This window comes from Conger conger, chromosome 10, assembly GCF_963514075.1.
Source record: "Conger conger chromosome 10, fConCon1.1, whole genome shotgun sequence".
Classification (NCBI taxonomy): Eukaryota; Metazoa; Chordata; class Actinopteri; order Anguilliformes; family Congridae; genus Conger; species Conger conger.
Window position 1 is genome coordinate 18,461,842 of NC_083769.1, and position 23,193 is coordinate 18,485,034.

Sequence of the window (23,193 nt, forward strand, 5' to 3'; positions counted from 1 at the left end):
ATCACATCACTTGAAGCAGCAAGTTATCTAATTAAATGTTACAAGCAAAAGCAGAAAATAATTATTTAGATTTTATAAAGTCAAATTATGTACAGGAGAAATGTAAACATTTCAAATATGGGACGAGACATTCCAATGCTTCACCAGCTCCACCTTCTGGCATGATGAGCAGTCTGAAGGTGCTCAGCTGGCCAAGCTGTGTTTGAGGGCAAAGTACCAATAAAATAAACCAAAAATGCAATTTTAGACCTGGAATTGTTTGACCAGGTACAGTGATTTGAAAAATATCACTTACACAGATGGTTTCACATATTAGAACATAACTCTCACCGAGTCCCCATCATGTCCTAACAGTCAGTAGATACATCCTTGTGACAAGTAACAATCAATTTTACTCAATTATGTAATTATTTAAGTCATAATGACTTATGTTTTCTGTGTCAGTTATCTATCCCAGACCAGCAACCACAGAATCAACAGCGGCATGAAACAATCCAACATAGTGGCAGATGTCACAGGAAGTCTCATCTGACACTTCCTCTCAGGAGGGGAGAGGTATGTTTCCAGTAACACCCAGGCTTGGATTCAATAAAAATGTAACAATAATCCAATTTAGAGCAATATATATTTTCCTTCAAAATACATTTTGAAAAGTTACAAAAACCAATCAGAAAAACCAACTCACCAAACTAAGTTTGTGTGGTAAAACATGTAATGCTTGCATTCACTTAAGCCAAAATGGAAGAGAATAAATGCAGGATTCATTAATGGGATTTGTGGATTTGTGTCAGCTTAAGTCAGGTGAAGTCACACACAAAATTATGCCAGTCATCATGTGGTTGGCAAAAATCATGGGAAAGTCTTGGGTGTTGCCGCAATGTGGCCTGAGTGTGGCAGTAGACACTCAGACTTTCAACCTTTTAACTGTGATGACTGAGAGCTCTGTTTGAGAGCACATAAGCCTGCCTATATTGATTTCATACCATGTTACCAGGAACAGCAACAAAAGAGAGCATATCACATATTGAACCATTACAATTAATTTAACAGTTTTCCATAATCACTGCTTCATTTAGTAAATATAGGACGGACTACGGATGGTTGTGTCATTGGGTTAGTTGTAAAACCATCAATTTGACCAATAAGGGATGTGTTGTGGTAATGTGATCATTATTGTTCAGACCCATATTCCCCTTTGAGGTCACACGAGAAGTTTGATCATTCTGTGTGAAATATTGGGTGTTTTAAGCCAAAAAACTGATTTTGAGATAGAAAAGTAATTGTCATGTTGTCTATTTTTTTGCAGTCACAATATTGTTGGTAAAATAGTTTAACCTTTCAATGTCAAAAATAACTCTATTTCAGTCGTATAACTGCAGCACTTCCTGGTTTCTCGCCATTGTTTCCCGCATGAAGAGGGTACATCCCATTATTTTTCACTCAACCTTCCTATAGTCCACCCCCCAATACCACTCCAGCGGTCATGAATGTCGGCATCCTGCGTTGAAGAAATATCCCTGTCATAAGCATTTTCTGCAGACCCCAAAGATATTCCAATATTCACATCTTACGTGTGGCCAGCCCATTTAAAGGTACAAAACAGCTTGTAAGTTTCAAGTATGTAAACCAGACAAAACATTTGGTCTCATGCACTGGTCAACTTGCTGACTTCCCCCTCCTGGAGCATACATTGTTAGCCCCCACCGTTGGCACACATGCCTGTGGGGGAGAGCTAGAGAAGGATACTTAGAGGCGCCTTCTTGGGCCCTGGGGGCCCCCTTTTCTCACATTCCTACAGGATTTGAGTACAGGAGTACTGGAGATGGCATAAAGATGTTTCATGATAATCCCAGGTCAGAATATAGTAATGTTTGGTGTTATTCTGATTGGTTCAGTGCGACCGGTGTAATGGTCTAGTTTTTGTAACAGTCTACCGTTGATATCACAACCATTCAGGAGCTGAGGGGAAACTGGGCAAAAGCTGTCTCTGTAGAAGCCATGTGTTTTAGCCCCCTGCCTGGTGGGCCTGGCTGTAAATTATAGATGGGTGACTCACTTTTAGGGTCAAGAACTAAGGCCTGGATTTCGGAGATAAGGAGAAGAAACCAAACAGTCTGGGATGTCTCCTTTCCTTTCATTCACCCAAATCAGGTTTATCCCAAAAGTATATTACCATGAGAGGCACCAAGACATATTTACAGCATAATGCAGTTATCATGAAAACTACTACAGCATTCATAGATATGATGGGGCGGCCTGTAGCATAGTGGTTAAGGTCAGGAAGGGCTGCCATTTGTGAGGGGCCTGAGAGCTGGGGTTTCAATGTTGTTTAGACTACCTGTTGGGGAGTTAAGATGTATGAGTGGTCCAAGGCCAGTTGGGTCATGGGAAAAGAATCCTCCCGAACATTGGTGACCTCCCTGTGACCCCATACATGGTCACTTCCAAGGGGGAAGACTCCGGACAATGCCACAGTGCCCTCATTTGGGCACCGCTGTCATTACACCGGTGACTGCTCTCCTAGATTAAATATTCAAAACTGCTATTAAGATAGTAAATATACCCGGTAACACCTTGAAAACATTGCCCATGTGATCCTTGTATTATTGCATTAAGTATTATGTAATGGTAACAGGGATTGCATGTAAAATGGATAATCAGGAGGGAAGTTTCATGATAACTGCAACATAATAAAACATAAAGGTAATCTGTTTGGTATGGATGTGATCTGGTAAAATCAAGGAATCGGATGAGATACATTTCATACCAAATGGATTTTAATAAACCATAGTTTCAATAATCCCAAGGGAAAACCTACATGTCCTCTCTTGGTAATCATCTCATTTTCCCTACTCAACAACCCCCAACGGTGGGGGTCTAAATTCCAGATTTGACCACCCCTCCAGGTTGATTTATGCCACTGCCGCCTGGTTCCAAACGTATGATTTGGCATAAAAGCAAGGGAGACAGACCAATCTGGGAAGATCGTATTCGACTTCCCACACAGCATATTGTACGTGTATGTAAGTATCAGGAAGATCGTATTCGACTTCCCACACAACATGTCTTGTGTATGTATGTATGTATGTATGTATGTATGTATGTGTAGCAGCGGAAGATCGTATTCGACTTTCCACATGGCATATTCTATACTCTGTGTTTGTGTGTAGTCCAAGCAGGCTAGGTATGATTATTTACTCTCTCTATTCTTAATTTGTGTATTTTGTAATTGATTATGATATTCTAAAGCTAATAACCTATCTGTCTGCGAATACACTATTCTGTTTGTAACTTGCGTGATCTCCATGACTCTAATTCATCTTGTACCTTTTCAGCCTAAATTACAACTGAATATTGAGGGGGAAAAGGGAGGCTAAAGACTAACCGATCGGCAGTTTGGCACATATGTGATAGTTCTAAGCTGTGAGGCCAGCAAGTTTCTGCCACTTAAAGGGTCGGGGGACGCACGGCTCTTGTGATTTGACGCCAAGGGAACCCCTGGGCGTTACGGCGCTGGTTCCTGTCAAATTAGCTCTAAGGAGCCCAGTTAATGCTACGCCGACCTGGGCTCGCAACTATCATGGCAGGTTTGCATGTATTGTGTTGACTGGACCCTCAGCCTCTGAGTTCTACACTGAACTGAGATTTCAGCAATAATGTTAATCACGAGAGCATATATTGAGTAATGGTGGCGCAGGTACAAGTCGAATGTAATCACTCCCGAGGTCCGCGTAAGTTGCAAACCCAAATTATATTTTAAATGGAGTCAGATAAACGAGTAAAACTATAGTAACCACTAAGCGTGCAATACGGCCACGTTTGAGAACGGAGAATATTAAGAATTGTACTGATCCGTTTCTGGCCAGCTGTAAGCGGGATATGGGGCAGGTCAATCCATATCCGACCCATGGCAACGGACCCAGTATATTCTTAAACATAATTGTGCTCTGTTCTTGTACGGAGGATAATACTTAACCATACTAATGTTCTCCCAGCAACGCCAGAAGGACAAGCACGCAAAACCCCCTTCGGCCCCCGCTAAATTCCGTCATTGGGTTAGCGTGGGGTTTTACAAGTACAAGTTGTGTAGTAGAATACAGTATGAGACGGGTGCGTGGGGGGTTGGACCCAAAATGCACGACTCAGAAACAGCGGTGTAATAAAGCCCCGTCAGGGCTTTATTCAGGGAGTGTCCAGTGAGCGTAGTCAAAAAACAAGCAATGTTCATACACGTAAAATCCAGCCAAAACCAAAGTACAGTACCGAGGGAGAAGGCAGTCTCGTAATCGGTACACCATGCAAAAAAGTCCAGTAGCCAGGAAATCTGTCAGCGGGGCAGAAGTACAGGTGGACGGTAGGCAGGATCAGGGTTGATGACGGCGCAAGAGTCAAGACCGAAGTCTGCTCCGCGGGGCAAAAGCACAAAGACAGCAGGCAAAGTCGTGGTATAGGCAGGCAATGGTCAACAAAACTGAAGTCAATACTCTTTGGTCAATAAACAGGCTGGGATCGTAACGGGTAGACAATGGCTTGCCAAAACCACTCAAAAGTGCACTGACGAACAGGGAGCAACAATTCCGCAAAGACAAGACATGGAACTGAGCTTATATGCAGGTGCAGGTGCAGGTGCAGGTGCAGACAATTAGCTTGAGAGCAGCATGAGAATGGAAATCAGGTGTGGAGGATTGACAAGTTAACGAGGTAATTTCTGTTCCTGTTACATCCATCCAAATTGTTACAACTCACCCCAGTAGTGGGTAGAACTATGTATTTGGCATTAACTCACACATTCTATGATGTTGTAGTAGATGCCTAAATGACTCATATTTATAGGAGACAAATAGGGGTAGCTTATATCAAAATTTCTAGCATAGATTCTCATTGAGTTATACAAAAAGTTTTACAATCATCCCTGGTCTCCCCTACACAGGCACAATCGCACTGCTGTTTACACTTCCATAATGGCAAATCCCTGTCTGTGAGCAGTTTTATTAATTAGCCTATAAGGGTCTATGTATGCTTATGGAGTGCTGAAAGCCTTGACTGTCCTTTTGCCGATTCATTTAATCCAGACAGGTAACACAGGCCTTGGCATCTGCACATTGTAATATTTACAACTTTAGCACCAGTTAACCTTTTCGAAAAGGTTGGTTGTTTCATCAATCTTGAGAATAAATACCACCGTGCTGTGCTCCTCGTACATCCTGGTGGCTACCCCTTCCTCTCAATCCACTAAATTACACAGCCCAGCGAAGCACAATTCCCTGTGTGTTAAGCATGCTAGCTCTCAGCAGCAATGCAGCCACAGCTGTGCCAACACACAGAAGCCATAAAGCATTAATGGTCTGCTCCAGGAATGTTTATCTTTTGATTTCTAATTAATAGATAATTCCTACACAATTCACCCGATATGGATGTAAATACCCATAAATTAAAAATGACAGTCTGCATTGTGATTAGAGGAAGTTACTATGCATTTGTAATCTCTTTGAAGAATTCATTCAGAAATTGAATGTTAGTCCCCCTCTATAATCAGGAAAAATTTAAGTGTACTTTGTATTGTGCTTTTCAAAAATAAGATTTTTAGATGAAAAACTTCCTCTTGAGGTTCTGTTGTCAATGCACCACCAGGGGGCCAGAACAGACAGGAAACATGACCAAGAAGTGCAGGGGATATAAGTGAGCTGCCCTTTTGACTGCCCGATCGGCTAGCGCCAATGTTATAAATCTGATATGAGCAGATATGGAAGCAGTGGAGGAAGTGACATAGCTCAAAGAAGATCAGATGTTAGCTTATACAGCAGAGTTAATGTATGCACCTGACTGTGACTGTATATGCACCTGAGCCACTAATGCTGCAAAGTAAGTTGTCTTTTTTTACCAGCAAAACTCACAAGCAAAGCTATACAGATTACCATGCTCTCTGCTTAATATTTTGTTGTAACATGTGTTCTATTTTTCCTCCACATGTGCTGCAGGCAGCACAGATGGTGCAGTGGGTAGCACTGCCGCTTCACAGCAAGGAGGTCCTGGGTTCGAATTCCCTGTTGGCTGGGGCCTCTCTGTGCGGAGTTTGCATGTTCTTCCCGTGTCTGCGTGGGTTTCCTCCGGGTACTCCGGTTTCCTCCCACAGGCCAAAGACATGTAGGTTAGGCTGATTGGAGAGTCAAAATTGCCCATAGGTGTGAGTGAATGGTGTGTGTGCGCCCTGCGATGGACTGGTGACCTGTCCAGGGTGTATTCCTGCCTTTCGCCCAATGTATGCTGGGACAGGCTCCAGCTCCCCTGCAACCCTGTTCAGGATAAGCAGGTTAAGATAATGGATGGATGTTGACTGCACTCATCTATTTCTATGAATGTGCTAAAATGTTAAACAGGGAGGTATCAGCACCAGCCTTATTCAAGGTCGGTGGAGATGATTAAAACAATTTTTGCATGAAATCACTACCTGGGCTTATAACAGTTAGAACAGTTGTAGGTTAAATTCCTGCATTACTTCAGTACATGCCCGGCTGCATAAATTGATACTATATAAAAATGCAAAATCAATGCAAGTGAGACGGGTGCGTGGGGGTTGGACCCAAAATGCACGACTCAGAAACAATAGTTATATAAAGACCCCTCAGGGCTTTATTCGGGACGAATCCCAGGAGCGTAGTCAAAACAAGCAAAGTCCATACACGTAGATCCAGCCAAACAAATAGTAAACAAACAAAAAGCACGGTGCCAAGGGAAGAGGCAAACTCGTAGTCGGTAGACGTGCAGGGAGGTCCGGTAGCAGGAGAGCTGTCAGCGGGGCAGATGAACAGGCGGACGGCAGGCAGAGGCGTAGTCGTGGGCGAAGCGGGAGTCGAAACCATGAAACAATCAGCGAAGCAAAAGTACAAAACGGTAGGCGAGGACGTGGTCAAAAACAAACAGTGGTCAACAAAACAGAAATCAATAGACAATGGTCGGTAAACAGGCTTGGATCGTAACGTGTAATCAATAATAGTACTGCTCAAGAGTTGCGTGGTAAACAGAGGCAGGCAATTTCGCGAAGAACAGTTGCGCGACTGGGCTATAAATGCGGGTGTAGACAGGTGTAGACAATTAGTTAGAGCGTAGCAAGGAAATGGAAAACAGGTGCGATGGATGACAAGTTTAACAAGGAGATTAGTAATCATTAGTAATAAACCTATCCTGCCCTAGCATTAGTAAATTAGTAAATGACATGCACGAGAAACGTAAGGTAACATGAACACATGATTAGTTTGTTAGTTTCTACCCAATCCTGATCTAGCGTTAGTAGTTTTAGTAAATAGACAAATGGAAACAATTAGGGAGTGAATGACAGAAAGAGAGAGAGAAAAGGCGGAATGCAAGGTTTGCGGAAAGACATGCATAAAAAAGTGTATGCATAAACAACGACCAGTTAACGTAACAATAAACATAAATCAAAACATAACACAAAGCGAAACTAAGACGATAACCACTCAACATAACAAGGTAATATAATCGTACGATAGAACTGTATTATTACTGTATTAGTTCACAGCACTAGTTTACTGCATATTTATCAACCACTTTTATTCATAGTGTAGCAAGCTAGCCCAGAGATTGCAAAAAAAAAGAAAAAGAAATGTGGCTGTACAAAAGGGGATTTATTTTTGCATTTCATCTTTAAATCCTCTTAAACATCTGATTCATGTCCAGGTGAGAAGATACGCAAGATTTGCGCTAAATTAATCTTAATTTATCTTAATTTATCTCATTTTAAAGTCAAATCAAAATATGTGAGGCTGTGGTTGAGCTATTCTGTTAAGCCAGAATTTTTGCTCACTGTTCATTCATTAGGCTATTATTTTTCAATTGCACATTGGGTCTAAGTTATGTGTCAATAAAGACCACACTTGCCATTGGTCATGCCTATAACTGGGCAAATAATTTTGTAATCTGTCAGTTATTCAAGCATATACTGTGTGTGCTGACTAGTGGGCAAGAGTGTAACTGCAGGTGGGATATGAGTCTAAGCTATAGGTCCAATTTGAGATATATAAATTTAGCATCGGTAATGTAAAGAAAATGGACATTAACAATCTTTCTCGCATTGCGCTGCAAAAACCTACTGTTTGTACCGCATTTGGACTTTTTGCATCTGGTCACCCTTGTCAACAGTGGTTACATAGAGAGTCGGTGTGTGCCATCTGCTGACGACATCATACAGCAGACACACCTCTTCTCCAGGATGTAGGCCTTCCAGAGAGATACTGTCTGGTATTACATTCCCAGTTTTACTGCAGAATTCTTGCATTACTTCCTTACAGAAATGTGCTTACTTCAATTGCTGTCCTTCTGTTGCCCCCTTTCCAACAGCAGTTCCATTTTGCATTTACAGGATATGGAGTCCACATCACTGGGCACTCACTCTAATTTTCTCACCCTCTTATCATGTCTGCTCGCATGCAGATATTGGCAGACTTACTTGTTCAGATCTCATGTACTTCTTTGCAAACAATTGGGTCACACAAATGTATCGCAGAACAATGGGAAAATGCATTTTTTTACTGTGAATGAATTTGATAATACATGATCTAATTTTAGCTAAATAATAATATTTTGCCTGCTAAGGCTTCTTCATGCCCCACATTAAAATGTGTGGCTATAAAAAACAGGAACTCCATCAATCATGGAATATGCTCGTAACAACCGAAATAATACTGCCAATGGTGATTACTGGATGCAATCTGGCTACATCCTGGTTATCTGATAAAGGCCAGGTCAGCCAAAGTGTAATGTTTTATTAATGAAGTAAATCAGTATGTCATGGCGGGAAATCAGGGAGGAAGTGCGGAAGACTGATTATGCAGCTCATCTTACATTTGCATTGTCTTCTTTCATTTACATTTTGCATAATTATATTCAATTTTCTGCATTGTGTTTATTCTCCATTTGTCCAACATTTGTATTATTTCTGTTATAGCACCGCAGTAACAGAACAAAAGCAGGAATACAGTCTGCAAAAATATATTGAACTGGTTGCAGATATAAGTGTGCTATGAGAGATGGGGGTCAGGAGGGCAGGTGGTGTAGCAGCCGCCAGTACTGTAGATGACACTGGAATGGGTCAGGCGGGGAGAAGCCCCCGTCAGCCCTCGGAGGGGTGAGAGGTTACCTGGGGAGGCTGTAGAAAGGGTCATTATTATCCAGCTGTGTGTGTGTGTGTGTGTGTGTGTGTGTGTTTGGGGAAGTTCTGGGTGAAACAGTTATTCAAATTATTTCTTCAGATGGTTTTTGAGTTATCTTAGTACTAAGAATGAATGGAGAACTCTAACACAAAAGTTGTGTAAGTCGATAAGAGATTCCGCTAAATGCAAGTCATATTTATATTTCCTTATATACTATATAACTCCGGGTAAGTCTCTGTAAAACCATGACAAGTTGTTTATTTTTTTTTAAATATCCCAAACCACCAGTAAACTAGCAGGGTTGTTTTCATAGGGACAACATTGGGTTCAGACTAAAGGGAGCATTGTTAAGGACATTATTATGAGATGAGAAAGGTCACATATCAGGTTAAGTCATAGTCATTTTTTCCTTTTCACTTCCTTGAGTCATACTGTATTCTGTTGCAGGGCGGCAAGGTGGCCATGGAAACAGAAATAGGAACTACTAGAAGAAACCTGAGCAGACCTTATCCTGTCACCTGAAGTGGCATCCAGGGAAGCAGTCGCTCTGAGCCTTTTCCACTCCTGGTCCTCGACGAGCACACTATGAATCTTTCAGTCCTTTGGAAATATGTGCTCATGGAGTTGATCGTGGCTAACTGTAAGTGCACTTCTGTTTTTTTTTACTCTCTGTCTGACGCTTGTTTGCATACGAGACTGTGCACAGCATCATTTTGCTTTTATTCATGGTCTGTCCCAGATTTTCCAGCCTGAGGAATAAGCAGAATCTAAAGGTCAAAACATTTCCAACTGATGGGCTGTTTTTAGAGAGATATGACTGGTATTGAATATGTATTGTGTTATATTATTTTTAAAGCTGGACTGAACAATATTTAACAATATTTGTTGTGATTTATAAGTATTTGCCTTTCACTATGATGTGTGCACCGTGAGCACTTTTGAGTTGCTGCAGTAGCTGAACAGTCAAAGCAATAAGATGGTTTTCAAAGTATCTGAATAAAAGTTAATGCATAAACATAGCTGTCACCATTTCTATTAAAGTTCATTAAAAGCAAAGTTAGTACTTGATACCAAAAGTGTTCCTTATGATGTGTCCTTGGGGCATTCGGATATTCAATTTTCTCCAGCGCTACAAACTCAAGAGTGGAGCAGCAGATTTTAAAAAAGCTTCTTATCTTCATGTAGTACTGAAGATGGAATATCATACATAACTTTATAAAAGGTTGAATAATTCATAGACTGCCATCCTATTATTGAAGCTGAAGAATTTGCAAAGGGCAGTTTTATAAATGGCCGTCCAAACATTAAAATGGGTTATCCTTCAAATGTAGTCTAAATCTGATTGGTGAACAGAATAGAACACTTATTCTGTGACCTAGTTCATTTAGACATCAGGCATGTATTTCATTGAAACAACAGTACAGTAAAAAACTGAAAAAAAAAACAGTAAATTGTTCTCCAATGATTTGAATGATTTATTACTTTAAGAAAGACATTAAAAAATATATGGAAAGAAGACCAAGATGTGCCCTGCGATGGACTGGCGACCTGTCCAGGGTGTATTCCTGCCTTTCGCCCAATGTATGCTGGGATAGGCTCCAGCCCCCCTGCGACCCTGTTCAGGATAAGTGGGTTAGGATAATGAATGCATGAAAGAAGATCAAGATGTGCTACTCACACACCAGTAGAATCCGTTAAAATAGATACCTACACAGTAAAATGTTCATTGGAGCACAATGGGGACCACATGCACACTAAACTAATCAAACCCTGAACATTTCACTATGCATATAATGCTTTATATGAATATGAAATAGATGCTAAAATAGAAATGTTTACTGTGATGATCAAATTGAACTAAAACAACATTTGATCATGACAGACACTTTTAAAATGTAAGTACAATAATGCAATGACATCTTCCAACATTGCATCTCAGTTGGTAGTTGATGGAAATCTCCCAACTGGTGCTTCCCTGTCAATGAGTTCAAGAGGATCCGGTGCCGTGCTTGCATAACGCATTCACAACCACATGTTTCACATTGCTTAACCCTCATATTATGTTAAGATGTCCGGGGTCAAATTAACATTAACAGTTCTACAACAGTTGACACAAAATTCTAGAAAAAAATGTCTTCCAAATGACTAGCCTTTTAACCATAAATATGAGAAATCTGTGAAAAACATCTCACTTTACAGCCTGAGGTAAGTGAAAGTTTGACATCTGTATGGGAAAGTGCCACCATAATCCTCCACAAAGAAGTCTGGGATACAAAGCTAACCCCACGCAACGCCTTTGTGTATGCAATGTTTGTACAGGATGTTTGAAAACATAGCGTTATGTTCATTTCATGTCTGTTTAATCTCACCATATTAGAAAATGAGATAAATCAAACAGTATCAAGATGAAATGAAACTTAACTGGTTTGAATGGGGTCAAATAGACCCCCAGACAAAATACGAAGGTTAAAGAAATGCTGTTAATATAAGAGTGCAAATTACAATGTATTGGACTGCTGTCTCTTACAGGAGAAACAGCTCATTGTTACATTGGTTACCATCCATCAGAAATAAATTGCACATTGCACCTTTATTGTCATTGGATGGTAAGTGTTAAATCACTTAAAGGCATTTTAGCTGCACATGTTTTGGATGTTTTACTAACTTGTGCGAATGTAGCATGTTCTGGCAGCAATATGGGTGTCGACACACGACACAAGAATTTGAATAAGAGAACCTGTAATTTTATTGTTTTAGATTGGCATTATGTCTGTCTATGTTATTTTTCCTTTAATTTACCCAGGGCCCGTCATGGTTGACAAGGCATGAAGTAGCTGAAACAGGCATACAGCAGTAATACAAATATTACGATGACAAAACTGTGAAAACACAGGTGAAAAGACAGATTATAGCAATATGCAATGTGTAAACAACATTCAAAGCAGGTGCACTCCTCAGTTGTAGAATTAAGGACTGATCTTTTAAAAAGAAAGAATGATACTAGCATGGCCAGATTAACTTGATTCTGATTCTGATTCTTGATTCCTCAAGTTCTGTGCAAAGTTGAAGAATTTAAAAAGCAAAATATTGCTGAAACAAATCTGACAAGCCACAGAATAAGTTGCCTGAATAGCATTGCGTGAATAATTGCAATGCACTGTGACACACTGGCTGTGTTGAAAATCGCATACTTAGCATAGTACCGGTAGTACATGTCAATGAAAACCAGCCTGCAAGTATGAGTAGCATGCTAGTGGTCCTCACTCCTGGTCCTGGAGAGCCGCAGGGTCTGCTGGTTTTTGTTTTAATAACAGAAACTAGTTCAGACCAAAGAAACCAGAAGTGTTTAATTAACTGCTTTAATTGATCAATTAAGTGCTGAGTAACAACAAAAGCCAGCACACCCTGCGGCTCTCCAGGAGTGAGGACCACTGCTCCAATGCTCCAAGACATGTGAAGGAGAGGATGGAGACAGTTTCCACCACAGAAGTGTTATAACCCAGCACCGTATTCAGACTACACGTAAGACATGTGCGGTAAAAAAACATGTTGTAACGCACAATAATTCATCAACGCAATCTGTCAAAATCCAATCCGCAGGGCATTATGGACACCGGGTCTAACTGCGTGTCATGGACACTGTGCTTTATTCACTGAGCAAACACAAGCCACCGTTTGTTCAGAGCAGTGCGATTATATCCCCTCTGCGGCCAAACGGCTTGTCGCAGTGTGCTGTTGTTTTTACCAGCGTTCCCCGTGCTCGCCTGCCCTCTGGGAGTAATGAACCGCCGTCTTGTGTCCTGTTGCAGGCCTGGAGAGCATGGAGATCATGGAGATCATGGAGGGCAGAGTCGTGGGAGGCTATGTACCGGCGCCACACTCCATTAAGTACATCGTGTCGATACAGTCCATCCAAGGCCAGCACTTCTGTGGAGGCTCCCTAATAAACGAGTACTGGGTTCTGACTGCGGCGCACTGTAACATTGGGTAAGCTTTTCCCATTTCCGTTTTATGGCAGATGTGTGCAAAATACAAAAGTGTAACATGAGATATGTGTTGTCTTTTAAGAGGTGATGTATGACAGATTTAAGGGTACAAGAATCGGTATGTGGTATTACTGACTAGCAGGGATGCAGTACGGGGTGGGAGAGTTGTCAAGGACCCTGACTGACACAATTTTTTGCAGTAATTGTGCAGGGATGGTGTGGCCCATTTCCATAGGGCCCAAAATCACAGGCAGCTTGTGGCTTGAATTACTGAATGAAGTTTAAGCTAATTTTGTTTATGCTTAATGATTTTCCGAATTAATTTACTGAATTTTTATTCATTTAAATGGAACTGACCCCCAATCCTGGCTTGGGATGGTCAACAAAAATACTTTCCTCATAATTTTAACATTTAAAAAAAAGCCCCTCCAGCTTCACTTAAAAAAGATATAGGTATAGAAAAGTATGCATTAAGTATTCTTTTTCTCAACTAATCCCAGGTAGTGTACTTAATGCAATTTCACTTGACATTCCAGAAGAAAACAGATCACGGTTAAACAGGTAAAATACGTAAAGGGGCAGTTCCCACAAAAATGAAATTAAGGTATGTTTCAACTTACCCAGAGTACTAGGCCTATCTATCCATCCCAATATTTTCAGTGAAATTTGACGAGTGGCATTAAATGCACTTAAACAGACCCATATTTCTTTGATAAATGGAAGGTGACGAATGGAATATAAACAAAGCTACAGCAATGCTGTACATCACCTCTGATCATACACAGACACTCAGACACACCTCAGACACCAATGTGCCTCTAAAACATACAGAAGGTAAATTCTCTTAGGGTACCGCAGGTGTGATCATCCTCCGGATGAATGACAGTTAGCTAGAGCCAGAGAAGCCAACAGCGCTTTTGGAACAGTCCAGCTGGTGAACCAGGGCATCTTCCTGCGTGTGCATGCATAGGGGATCAGCGGCTGGATATCAGATGGTGTTGTGACCTGTAACTAATAAAAAATTAGATCAAGTGAGGGAAAATGATACGGGCAAACAATAGGGGACATTGTGCCTGCTCAGTCATGGAGGCCCAGGCGGGCTGACGGTCGACGACGCTTAGTCTGAGACTCAGGAGGAAGGGCTTCATGTTCCGGGCAGTCGGTTGAATGCTGGGATTGGGAGCTCTTTAAATGTCAACGCGCCGCGAAGATGCTAGCTAGGGTAATCTCCATACAAGGGATCATTTTTCACACAACAACAATGCGGGAAACAGAAGTGTGGTTTTGATGACTGTGTAAAATCGCTCTAATGATCTAAATCAGCTTTGGTTTGAATTTTGAATTTGTTGAGAAGTCAAGAAGAGCAAATAAGTAAGGTGCAGGCCTAACTGACTTCCTCTATATGTTCCGGAAAGATTGTAGAGATAACACCAACAGCAGTTTTACAATGTTACATTTAATTATTAGGGCTAAAAATTGTGGAAGGCTCATTCCATTATCTCAATTCAACACATGTAATTATGCTCCTTCAGACCTTTACAGAGCCTTTGTGGAAAAGCTCATTTCAGTGAGGTGGCTTCCTTGAATTTTCAATGGTGATATAACACCAGTGATTTGAAGCAAGTGCCATGCTCATCAGCGCCATCTCTCTGCTGTGTACATGCCCTCAGAGGTAACAGCTCTACCTTTGTGGCCCAGGGTGGACAAAATGATGATAGTGGCAGGTGACTACTCCCTGGGCAAGTACGAAGGAACGGAGCAGTTCATCATCCCACATCTCCTGATCCCCCATCCTCAGTACAACACACACACCAACAATGCAGACGTCATGCTCATAAAGGTGAGTCTATAACAGGATATAACACTTTTTAATGCATATAAAGGGATGCTTTAACAACAATGCAGCTGTCTATGCAGCAGAATATTTTTTTCAGACTTGATTTGTCTGTCAAAAATGATTCACAAGGCCTTGTTTCTCAAAGAAATAGAAATAGAATCTTACATCTAAAAAATCTGTATCAAACTACCAAAAAGAATGAATAAATAAGAGATTTGGAAGTTGTGTGCAGTTACAACCACATCCATAATGATAAACTGAACCTTTCAAATGATCCAATTTTCATATGAAACTTGCTATCAGATAAAGTGGCTGGGTAGCTCACTTGGTAAAAGTGCTGCTTCTAGCGCAAACTGTAAGTGAGCACCATGGTCTTGGATTAAACTCCAGCCTGGGCAAGTGTCGACAGTGGCTGGTAGCCCTGTAGGGCAGTGCACAGATGCCTTTGCATCACCCAAGGGATATACAGCCTGAGAGGGATTCAGGGCGGAGATAGTGGTGTTCATTGACCTGTCGCATGGGTATGATTGGGTCTCCTGCTCTGTGTATGTGTATCGTATAGCTGAGATGTGAACTGGTGTTTCAGAGGAGCACTGCAAAACACACGTCTTCACTCTCCTTCACTCTCGCCATCAGCCAGCGTATATATGAGCCTGCGTGTATATCGTTTTCTAATCTGGGAGCATACATCAATTTAAAAATAAATTGATGGATAACAAATACCAAAAACGATGAAGTGGCTCGCACATTATGTTGTTATTCGGGCAGGTCAGGAGCATTGCTCTTGCCTATCCAAACTAAAAACAAATGTGTAAAGGAAGAATTTTCAGTCACTGTCCATAGAGCCTTCCACCAGTAACTAATGTAGAACACGATCCATGAATACACTACAGCTTTTAAAAAGTTATCTTACCTCAGCTTCTGATTATAGTATAACTTGTGAGTGTTAATAAAACAAGATCACTTTATGATTACATTATGAGCATGGTTGTAGCAAATACTACAAATTTTGAAAATAAATTATTATTGGTATTTCAGAATTTAAAGCAGTAATTTTGCAGGATTTTCTTTTTGGAAATGAAGCCTTGTGAATAATTTTTCATGATATAATCAAGTCTGAATAAATATTCTGCAGAGAGCTGTTATTGTCTGGTCTTTCAATAGGTACAAAATGTATAACATTAGTTTTTATAGGTGAATTGTCCCTTTAAAGCTCATAGTACCTGAGCAGGGAAAAGCTGAGAGGCAGCTTTTATTAAAATTGCTTAGCCAAATATTCCCATCTGCTCTGCAGTTTTTCCATTGGATTGTAATTGAAAAATGTAGCTTGATGGTATTTCAAATATGAACTGCTCGGTGATGTGAAGTCAGCTCAAACATTTATATAGTACAATACAAAAATATCATAATGCTGTTTCTTGCTATCACATTTTTATACTGTAAAGTGCACTCTAAAAGTATTGATGATAATGAGCAAAAAGATGTTTACATCTTTGACCATTCCTCCATACACCATTGTTCAAGATTTCGCATATACTTTGCCTTTGGCCTGGCCTATTGTCGAAACCATGCATTTCTTGGCTCAAATCTAGACACTGAGATGCAAATGTTGTGGAACTTTCCCCAAAATTTGTGTTTGGATTAAAGAGGCATAAGTTTTATGAAGGATTTTAAAATATTCTGTACAAGAGCAAAGGTCTTAGATCTCCCCCAATATGTTCATCAATCTTATAAACTACTATACAAGCCACTCAATAGTGTTATTCTTGCAAAGGGATAGTGCAAAAAGTACAGTAAACGGAAGTGCCTCATCTTATTTTTATTTAAATATTTTGAAATAAACAAGAAGTGAACAACTGAGTTTCTCTCATTGGATACACCTTTTCAGCATGATCATAAATGCTACTCATCTTAAAATTGCATGTAACCTGGACCTCCTTAGTGAACAATATTGCACTATAGAAGAAACAATAATAATTCTTCCATTTACTGCATTTATGTAGCATGAATAGATGTCTGTCTCATCATGATTCCATGCCAATGGAAACCACAAGAGGATGGGTGAAGCACTTTCCCAAGAGACAGGAGCATAGCTCTCAAAGCTTCAGATCTGAAAAGCTTCATATAATGGTGTGCGGACCTCTTTGAGGGAGAAGTACCACTCCTTGTATTATAGGATAATTGCAGGATGTGCCCAAAATTGTTATTAACCAAAAACATGCTCTGGGGAATGTTGAAGACACGCATGTTTTTGCTGACAAATTTTACCATGGGTGGCACAGTGGCCTGGAACCACCAGTGTGATATTTTTAACATTTTGCATCATTGGATGTACTGGACTTCTGTTGGTCCCAAAAACTAGACTATCTTCTATGGGGGGCAGGTTGTTCAGTGCCATGGCCCCAAAACTCATAAACTACCTCAACATCTCCATGACTGCAGAAGCATATCCACATTCAAATTCCACTTAAGAACCTTGTTAAAAATTGTATTCGCGTGAGAGAATGTCCATTTACATTTTTTCAGCATAGACAAAAGCTCATCACCGTTTATTTTGTTCAGGCTTATTCCTCTTCTTTATCAAAGGTGCCAATAATATTTGAGGCCACTGTACTTATAGAGGAGGTGAGCTTTCGGCCTTGAAATAAGAAAAGTGCATGCATTGATAATGGGGCTGTATATATAAAATAAAAAATATGTAAAAACGTTAAGAGAAGAGGTAACACATGAGAACACAACGTGCAGCCAAGGCTCAAAGATTCACCTTCTTCTGTGCTGCTGGTGACATTCTAAATTGACTCTATTTAAACCATGACACAGGTTGGGATTGCTACAGGCTGTTAGCTATATGAATTTTCCAGAAGTTGGAAACCGATTATGAGAGGAAGTAATTACCCAAGATACCCAGTGTCATTGGCGTTAATCTCTCTCTTCCCGTCTCCTGGCCTCTCTCCCCCACTTAGCTGAAGGCTCCGGTGTACCTCAACAGTTTTGTGAGCATCGCCCCTCTGCCGCGGCAGGACGCCATGCTGGCGGAGGGCAAGCTGTGCCAGGTGTCCGGGTGGGGCTTCACCAGCTCCAGCGGGGGCCAGATCCCATCCAAGCTGCAGACCGTCAAGCTTCCCATCATTTCCAGGGAGCGCTGCAACAGCAGCCAGTCTTTCGACGGGAACATCACCAGCAACATGATCTGCGCCGGGTTCAGCACTGGAGGCAAGGATGCTTGTGAGGTGGGCAGAGTCCCGAGCGTTTAACCACACACGAACATGGTTCATATTTAATATTATGAGACTCCTCACCCAGACAACTTCACGGTGTCTATCCCGAAATAAGAGATGGTGGGGCACACAGAGTTCAGAACGATGCACTCTGTTTAATGGACAGGGGAGGTTTTGAGTTTACCGAACAAGACCGTTTTGACTTTTTCATGCCAAAATGTCAGTCTTCCCCTGTCCATTTAACAGTGCATCTCTCTGAGCTAGCTCTTACTTTGTGCTAGTCCTTGTGAGGTTGTCCAGGTAAGGAGTCTCATATAGTCTATTTGTCCTTGTTGTACAGCACCTATTTGATCCTCTTTTTTTAGTTGTCTTGTAGTGCATTGAGTATTTTCCTTTCTGCAACGGTTTATATAATATATAATATATTATATAATATATATATCATTATATGAACCAGGATTATATTAGTATTATCATGGAGAACTCCAAACTCCCTGTGATTGAACCTACAACAGTTTGATCTGACAATTCTCTTTGTGTAGTACTGTGTGATACCTGGATGTGTGGTACAATGGTTATAAAGGGAGTTGGCCTTTTAACTCAAAGCGACTGATCGAACCGTCTGTCGCTTTGTTCTATTGTTCTTCAGTTCAGTATTATTGGATACACCTACACCCACAGCACGACCATAAATGCGACTCATGTTAAAATTGCAATTATGTAACCTGCCCCTCCTCAGTGAACAATATTACACTATTGAACAAAGGACAATAAATCTGCCATTTGCTGCATTAGTGTAGCACGAATACATGTCTGAGCCACGGATTCCATGCAAATGGAAATGATAGGATGGGTGAAGCACATTCCCAAGTGACAGGAGCATAGCTCTCAAAGCTTCAGATCTGAAAAGCTTCATATAATGGTGTGCGGACCTCTTTGAGGGAGAAGTACCACTCCTTGTATTATAGAATAATTGTAGGATGTACCCAAAATTGTTCTTAACCAAACACGCATGTTTTTGCTGATTAGTTTTACCATCGGTGGCATAATGGCACCAGCGTGAGAAGTTCATGATGTAATTTTGCATCATTGGATGCACTGGATTTCTGCTGGTCCCCAATACTAGACTGTCTTCTATGGGGGGCAGGTCGTTCAGTGCCATGGCCCCAAAACTCTGGAATAAACTACCTCAACATCTCCATGACTGGAGAAGCATATCCACATTCAAATCCCACTTAAAAACCTACTGCTTCTCCCAACACTATTTCCCTCACTCTGTACCCCAGACTTTTCCTATTTCCTCTTTTATTTCCTTGGTTTCCTCCTCTCTCTCGCTTGTTCATTTCAGTAATCAAGTAATCCCTGGTATTCTCGTTGTATGTTTTCTGTTGAATCTTGTTGTTTTCATCGTTACTCTTCCATGGGTTTGAGAAAGGCGCTATTTAAATAAAATGTATTATTATTTATTATTATCATTGGCACTACCTGACCATCAGTTGTAATCATACAAAGACATGCACATTAGGCTACTTGGGGAGCATAACAGGGCGTTGCTGCAAAAGAGCAAACAGTCAATTTACCCTGTATAAATAAAGGTTCATAAATAAATAAATCATTGGCATTACCTTACCACCAGATATAATCTCACATTATTGCCACTACTTTACAGTACCACCAGATATAATCTCACATTATTGGCACTACTTTACAGTACCACCAGATGTAATCTCACATTATTGGCGCTACTTTACAGTACCACCAGATGTAATCTCACATTATTGGCACTACTTTACAGTACCACCAGATGTAATCTCACATTATTGGCGCTACTTTACAGTACCACCAGATGTAATCTCACATTATTGGCACTACTTTACAGTACCACCAGATGTAATCTCACATTATTGGCGCTACTTTACAGTACCACCAGATGTAATCTCACATTATTGGCACTACTTTACAGTACCACCAGATGTAATCTCACATTATTGGCACTACTTTACAGTACCACCAGATGTAATCTCACATTATTGGCGCTACTTTACCACCAGATGGGAATGAGTCTTGATCTCAAGTAATCAGCAGACGCCAGTGTAGTGTAGTGATTTATTGTATGCAATTTATGCATGATGTGGTAACACTTTACAATAAGGTAACATGAATTGCCATGAACTAATGTAGTTATGAATTCCAACTACTGAAACGTTAAACTGTTCATCTTTGTTCATATATTTGTACATCATGAATACATGCTAAGTATATTAGTATATTAGTTCATGCCAATTCATATTGGAATGAGAAAACCAGTTCTCCTAATGCTTATCTAATTGTATGTTTATCCTATGGTTTGCTAATGTATAATTATTCATGTAATTAATACATTAATGCATTTGCAACTCACTAATTGATGTTAACAACTACATTAGTTAATGCCAATTCATGTGACCTTATTGTAAAGTGTTGCCCATTAAGTATTACACAGTGACTTAGAGCCTCGTGGCACCATAAGGCTGTCACTTTAATATATAATAAGTCACTTTAATATTTAATATATATTTTATATATATATATATATATATATATATATATATATATATATATATATATATATAATCATATTTATAGTTTTTCCTCATGCCTCACAGTGGCTGTCGTGGGGCCACTATGAAGATCTTTTTGTCTTTTGTTTCATGTACGGTAATGGTAAACTCCGGACAAGACTACTGTGTAATCATTATCTTGTCCACACGCAAAAACACCTTTTGTATTCACACAAACTCCAAGCAGAGTGGCAGTTTGATTGTCTATCTGAAAGTAGACACTACAGATAATGCAAACTATATACAGGCAATAGAGATGGCATTGGCATGGACCCAAGAGAGACAAAAGAATATGGGAACACCCTAAAGGTCTAGCGTATGATGATGGATGGATGAACTGGCAAAAACTGAGTAAACAGAGATACTGGAAATAAATAGAAGAGAATGAGAAATAAAAATTTTGGGGTGTGATTTACAGGCAAAAGCTATTGATATGTCTAACTTGAGGAAGACAAAATTCTCCATCGGGAAAATTCTCTCAATTTCAGGTAATTTGGCCCTTGCATAGCTGAGATGATATACCCTTCATGAAAATGGACACTAGTAGTGAGAGTGTGCTCCTCTTTGCACCTCCTGCTAATCTTATACAGCATGTTATGTAGGCTACTCAGTGTCTATAAAACTAAAGTGCCATAAAACTCCCCACCGCATGATTTACAACCAACAATATGAACAACAATATCAGACATTATGGGTGATACTAGCAGATTATTTCCTTTTGAAAAATGAAATTGTATAACTGAACCACGTATCGGCGGCACGGATGGTGCAGTGGGTAGCACTGCCGCCTCACAGCAAGGAGGACCTGGGTTCGAATCCCGGTTGGCCGGGGCCTCTGTGTGGAGTTCTTATCATTCTTATCTCACCCCAGACAGCACAATGAGAGAAGCGACACAGGGCTGATGTGCTCTTTCCCTTTCTGTCTGTTGGAGGTAGTTTTCCCATCACTGAAAAGTAGCAGCTATGTCACTTACCACTGCTCTGCTGTGAATCACATTTGTGTCAAAAGTACCAAAAACAAGGGCAGCACAGATGGTGCAGTGGGTAGCACTGCCGCCTCACAGCAAGGAGGTCCTGGGTTCGAATCCCTGTTGGCCAGGGCCTCTCTGTGCGGAGTTTGCATGTTCTCCCCGTGTCTGAGTGGGTTTCCTCCAGGTACTCCGGTTTCCTCCCACAGTCCAAAGACATGCAGGTTAGGCTGCTTGGAGAGTCTAAATTTCCCATAGGTGTGAGTGAATGGTGTGTGTGCCCTGCGATGGACTGACGACCTGTCCAGGGTGTATTCCTGCCTTTTGCCCAATGTATGCTGGGATAGGCTCCAGCCCCCCTGTGACCCTGTTCAGGATAAGTGGGTTAAGATAATGGATGGATGGATGGAGGTACCAAAAACAGTGTTTTGTCTCAAGTGCAAAATACACAGGAATTTTTTTTTTTTTTAACTTGTTTTGCTTGATAATTGTGACACAAATCTGTGTGAAAAGTTTGAAGTTTTCTTTACTTACTGCTGAATCAGATTTTCAAAGCTGCCAACTCAATGTGGCAGGTGGAGGAGGGGGGAGGGGGGTGTGTGGGAATGCCAAAGTAAAGCATGGCGTAGGGTATCGTGTGCATATTGGGATTCATCTGGAATCTATACGAACTGCCTCCGTGTAAAAATGGTGTAAATCAAAGATCTTCCCGGCACCAGATTGGGAGATACGCTCGAGCCTGGAGCTAAAGTGTGGATGTTGCTAACAATGGGAAGGGGTGGGAGAAGGAATCCCGATACCGGGCAGGTACTGAGCCCGGTTTCATTCACCGTTTTATTCAGGGGGATTCTGGAGGGCCGCTGGTCTGCGAGGGGCGTGTTTATGGCGTGGTCTCCTGGGGGAACGGTTGTGCGGATGCCAGGTATCCCGGTGTCTACACTGCCGTGGCCAAGTTTCGCAAGTGGATAGACCGTACCATCTTCAGCTTCTACAGCAGGTGCCGCAAGCTTTAGACCACAGTGTTACTTTCTGATGTGCGTCTGCGAGCTGGAAGCTCAGAAACCTACCATGCAACTTAACACACGTTAGCTCACTGTTCTGTAATAAAGCTTTTCTTCATACCCTTTGCGTTTGGTCTTTGAATTGACGTGTGTTAGGTTACATGCTTGAATATTTAAAATGTTCAATGGATAATATATCCAAGGTACTGTATAGTTTTATTTAAAAAATATTTTTTTCTTTGTTTCCATTCTCATGTTCCCAATTGTGGTTGTTTTTATTTAATGTGTTGACCTCTTTATTGTAAAGGCTCATAAGATTGAAGCTATAAGATTGACGGGAGATGCCATATACTAGGAGGAAACAGAAAGGACTGTAATTGCCACAGCAGATGCCAAGCATGTAAAACATGGTTTTT

General features: G+C 40.9%; 1 protein-coding gene across 1 annotated transcript; it reads left to right on the forward strand.

Annotated features, from left to right (window-relative positions):
- The first annotated feature begins 9,752 nt into the window (after positions 1–9,752).
- Positions 9,753–22,789, forward strand: zmp:0000001088 (trypsin). Its single transcript, XM_061259066.1, has 5 exons — positions 9,753–9,797; positions 12,985–13,154; positions 14,852–14,993; positions 17,954–18,220; positions 22,619–22,789. The coding sequence occupies exons 1-5, from the start codon at positions 9,753–9,755 to the stop codon at positions 22,787–22,789; spliced, it is 795 nt and encodes a 264-aa protein (XP_061115050.1).
- The last annotated feature ends 404 nt before the right edge of the window (positions 22,790–23,193 follow it).

What these genes read in the sequence shown, in the direction of transcription:
- zmp:0000001088 (XM_061259066.1), top strand. Translation starts at nt 9,753, where the DNA reads ATGAATCTTTCAGTCCTTTGGAAATATGTGCTCATGGAGTTGATC. An exon ending in CAGACGTCATGCTCATAAAG is followed by an intron (nt 14,994 to 17,953) that starts GTGAGTCTATAA and finishes TCCCCCACTTAG; the next exon opens with CTGAAGGCTCCGGTGTACCT. An exon ending in GAGGCAAGGATGCTTGTGAG is followed by an intron (nt 18,221 to 22,618) that starts GTGGGCAGAGTC and finishes CGTTTTATTCAG; the next exon opens with GGGGATTCTGGAGGGCCGCT.